This window comes from Myotis davidii, unplaced genomic scaffold, assembly GCF_000327345.1.
Source record: "Myotis davidii unplaced genomic scaffold, ASM32734v1 scaffold67, whole genome shotgun sequence".
Classification (NCBI taxonomy): Eukaryota; Metazoa; Chordata; class Mammalia; order Chiroptera; family Vespertilionidae; genus Myotis; species Myotis davidii.
The window spans coordinates 914,633-917,012 of record NW_006298521.1 but is presented as its reverse complement, the minus strand read 5'-3'; the positions used below and the strand labels follow the sequence as shown (position 1 = coordinate 917,012).

Below are 2,380 nucleotides of genomic sequence, written 5' to 3'. Positions count from 1 at the left end.
TGATTGCTGGAGCCTCAGGGCTGAAGGGCACCCAGCGAGACGAATGCGGGCCGTGCTGGGCAGGGGCCGCTGCCTGGGACCGCGAGCCTGACCACCGGCAGCTCGGGTGATGGTTCTCGCCTCCAGCGACACCGCGTGTGCACCGGGCGGGCCAGCGGCCTCCGTCCCGTTCCAGCCCCAGCCCCGAGCCCTGCAGTTGTCCGGCCGGGCTCTCGGCGCGGATGGGAACGTGGGGTTTCCCACTTCCGGTGTCTCAGTGAGTGGCCAGGAAGGTCCCGGAAGCAGCCTCCGGCTTCTCGCACTGAGGGGAGAGGTTAGCACGGGAGCTCCAGTCTCACGTGCGTCTTCCGGCCCAAATCCCCCCTTCCTCAGGTTTGCTCCTCCCGTGGGTCTCGCGGCTGCTGCCTTTAGCTCCCCACGAGGAGCTGGGCGGTGCTGGCTGGTCCTGCGTGGGCAGTGAGGCATGTTCAGGGCACGGACCGGCTGGAAGAGCTTCCCCGGGACTCTCAGTCTTCTGGTGATTGTGGGAGAGGGAGAAATTCACGTTTAGGCTTCACGCATTTGAATGTTTTCTGGCTCCAGGAGTAAAATGTAGCTTATCAAGGACCGGGCGCTGCGCCAGGGTGACAGGTCAGTGGCACGAGAACATTCCCCTGGGGGTGAGTAGTGAGAGCAGCAGCCTCGGCCCACACTCCGGGCCTGGCACCTGGAAAGGGCCGCCCTCGCACTCGATGGTTTCGGTGCCACACGCCCGGATGGCCGTCGCGCAGCGCGTGTCTGCGGGCCCGGGTGTGCGGCCAGGCCCCTCCTGGGAGCCGTGATTAGGAGCGCGGGGCCAGGAAGGCCGCTCGATGGGAGGCAGCTCGTGTGTTTCAGGAACCAAGACGAGCGACCTTTCAGCCCCCAGAAAACATGTCCCGAACATAAAACTTATCGTGTTTTCTACCTCTCCTTTGTCTGACTTCCGGGACGGGCGCGTCTTTTACTATTTCCCGTGAGGCTTTTGAACCTCTTTCTTCCCCAAATCCTTCGAGCGGGAACCACAGGCTGTGTGTGGTCAGGGCCACAGGCTGTGCGAGGTCAGGGCCACAGGCTCTGTATGGAGCCTTCCCTGGCTCCTGCGTCAGGGCCACAGGCTGTGCGTGGAGCCGTCCCTGGCTCCTGCATCAGGGCAAAGGGGCTACAACCAGGACAGGCCTGGCACCTTGTGGGACACACGTGCCCCAGTCGTGGCCTCGGAGACGCCGGCCTGGGAACCTCTGCCACTGGACAGGCCTGTTTCCCTGCTGCTGCCCAGGCAGGGGCGGGAGACGCTCCTCGCGGGGAAAGTGTTTATCCCTCTCCGGAGCTTTGTTCCCTCTGGACCGACGGAGGCCGGGCCCCCGGTTCTTGGCATGTCCTGTGTGTCCCTGGACCCGACATGGAGGTGTCCCGACAGCAGATCTCTCCAGGCTCACAGGCGCCGAGAGCCTGTCTGCTGTGAGGACTTCGGCACATCCTGTAAAGTCGGGGGGCGGCGAGGCGGGGAGGGGGCGCTTTCCCGAGGGCACGAGCCTTCAAACCGGAAGCACGCCCCTGAGGTGCCTAGCTTCACCGTCAGCGGGAGTGAGGGAATCCACGCGCCTCGGAAACCATGCTTGTTCCTCCGCGGGCTTTCCTCAGGAAAGGTGGTTTCCTGTCTGGTTCGGCAACACCCTGATTATTTCCCTAGTGACTCTAACCGTTACCTGTGCACGCGTGTGTGCACGTATGGGAGTGTGCGTGAGTGCACACACCGGTGTTCTTAAACTTCAGGAGTGGCTACTCTGCGCCTTTGCTTCTGTGTCCATTCATCAGCACATCTGCCATCGCGCACCGGACACACGTGTGCATACGTGTGTGCCATGTGGTTGTAAGTGTCTTTCCGCTCTGGATGCATAGTTGTAGCACATCCTCAAAAGCATCCGTGAGGCGGTTCGGTGCCGCTCCCCGCCCTGCCCCGCAGCCTCACGGGCGTTCACACGCGTGCCGCCAGATTCCTTCACTCCGTCCCAGTCCTGACGCAGTGGGTGGTGTACGCCATCCGCAACCTCACCGAGGACAACAGCCAGAACCAGGATCTGATCGCCAAGATGGAGGAGCAGGGGCTGGCGGACGCATCCCTGCTGAAGAAGATGGGATTCGAGGTGGAGAAGAGGGGTGACAAGCTGGTTCTGAAGGCCACCAGCACCCCCCCGCCGGTGAGTACGCTGCAGGGAGGTCCCCCCTCCGGCCCCTCGGATGGCGGGGTTCCGGCCTGGGAGCGGGTGGGAGCGCTGCGCCTCCAGAGTGAAAAGGCGACCTGACACTCAATTGCCGCCAGTTCCTCAGGCTTTAGGCTGCAGTGTTTGTGAGTTAAATG

General features: G+C 63.1%; 1 protein-coding gene across 1 annotated transcript in view; it reads left to right on the top strand.

The window, feature by feature from the left end:
- Window positions 1–2,380, top strand: part of ATXN10 (ataxin 10) — a 102,441-nt gene that overhangs the window by 99,652 nt on the left and 409 nt on the right. The window contains exon 11 of the mRNA XM_006774171.2: window positions 2,035–2,219. Coding sequence (XP_006774234.1) covers window positions 2,035–2,219 — 185 coding nt within the window. The remainder of the gene's footprint in view (window positions 1–2,034; window positions 2,220–2,380) is intronic.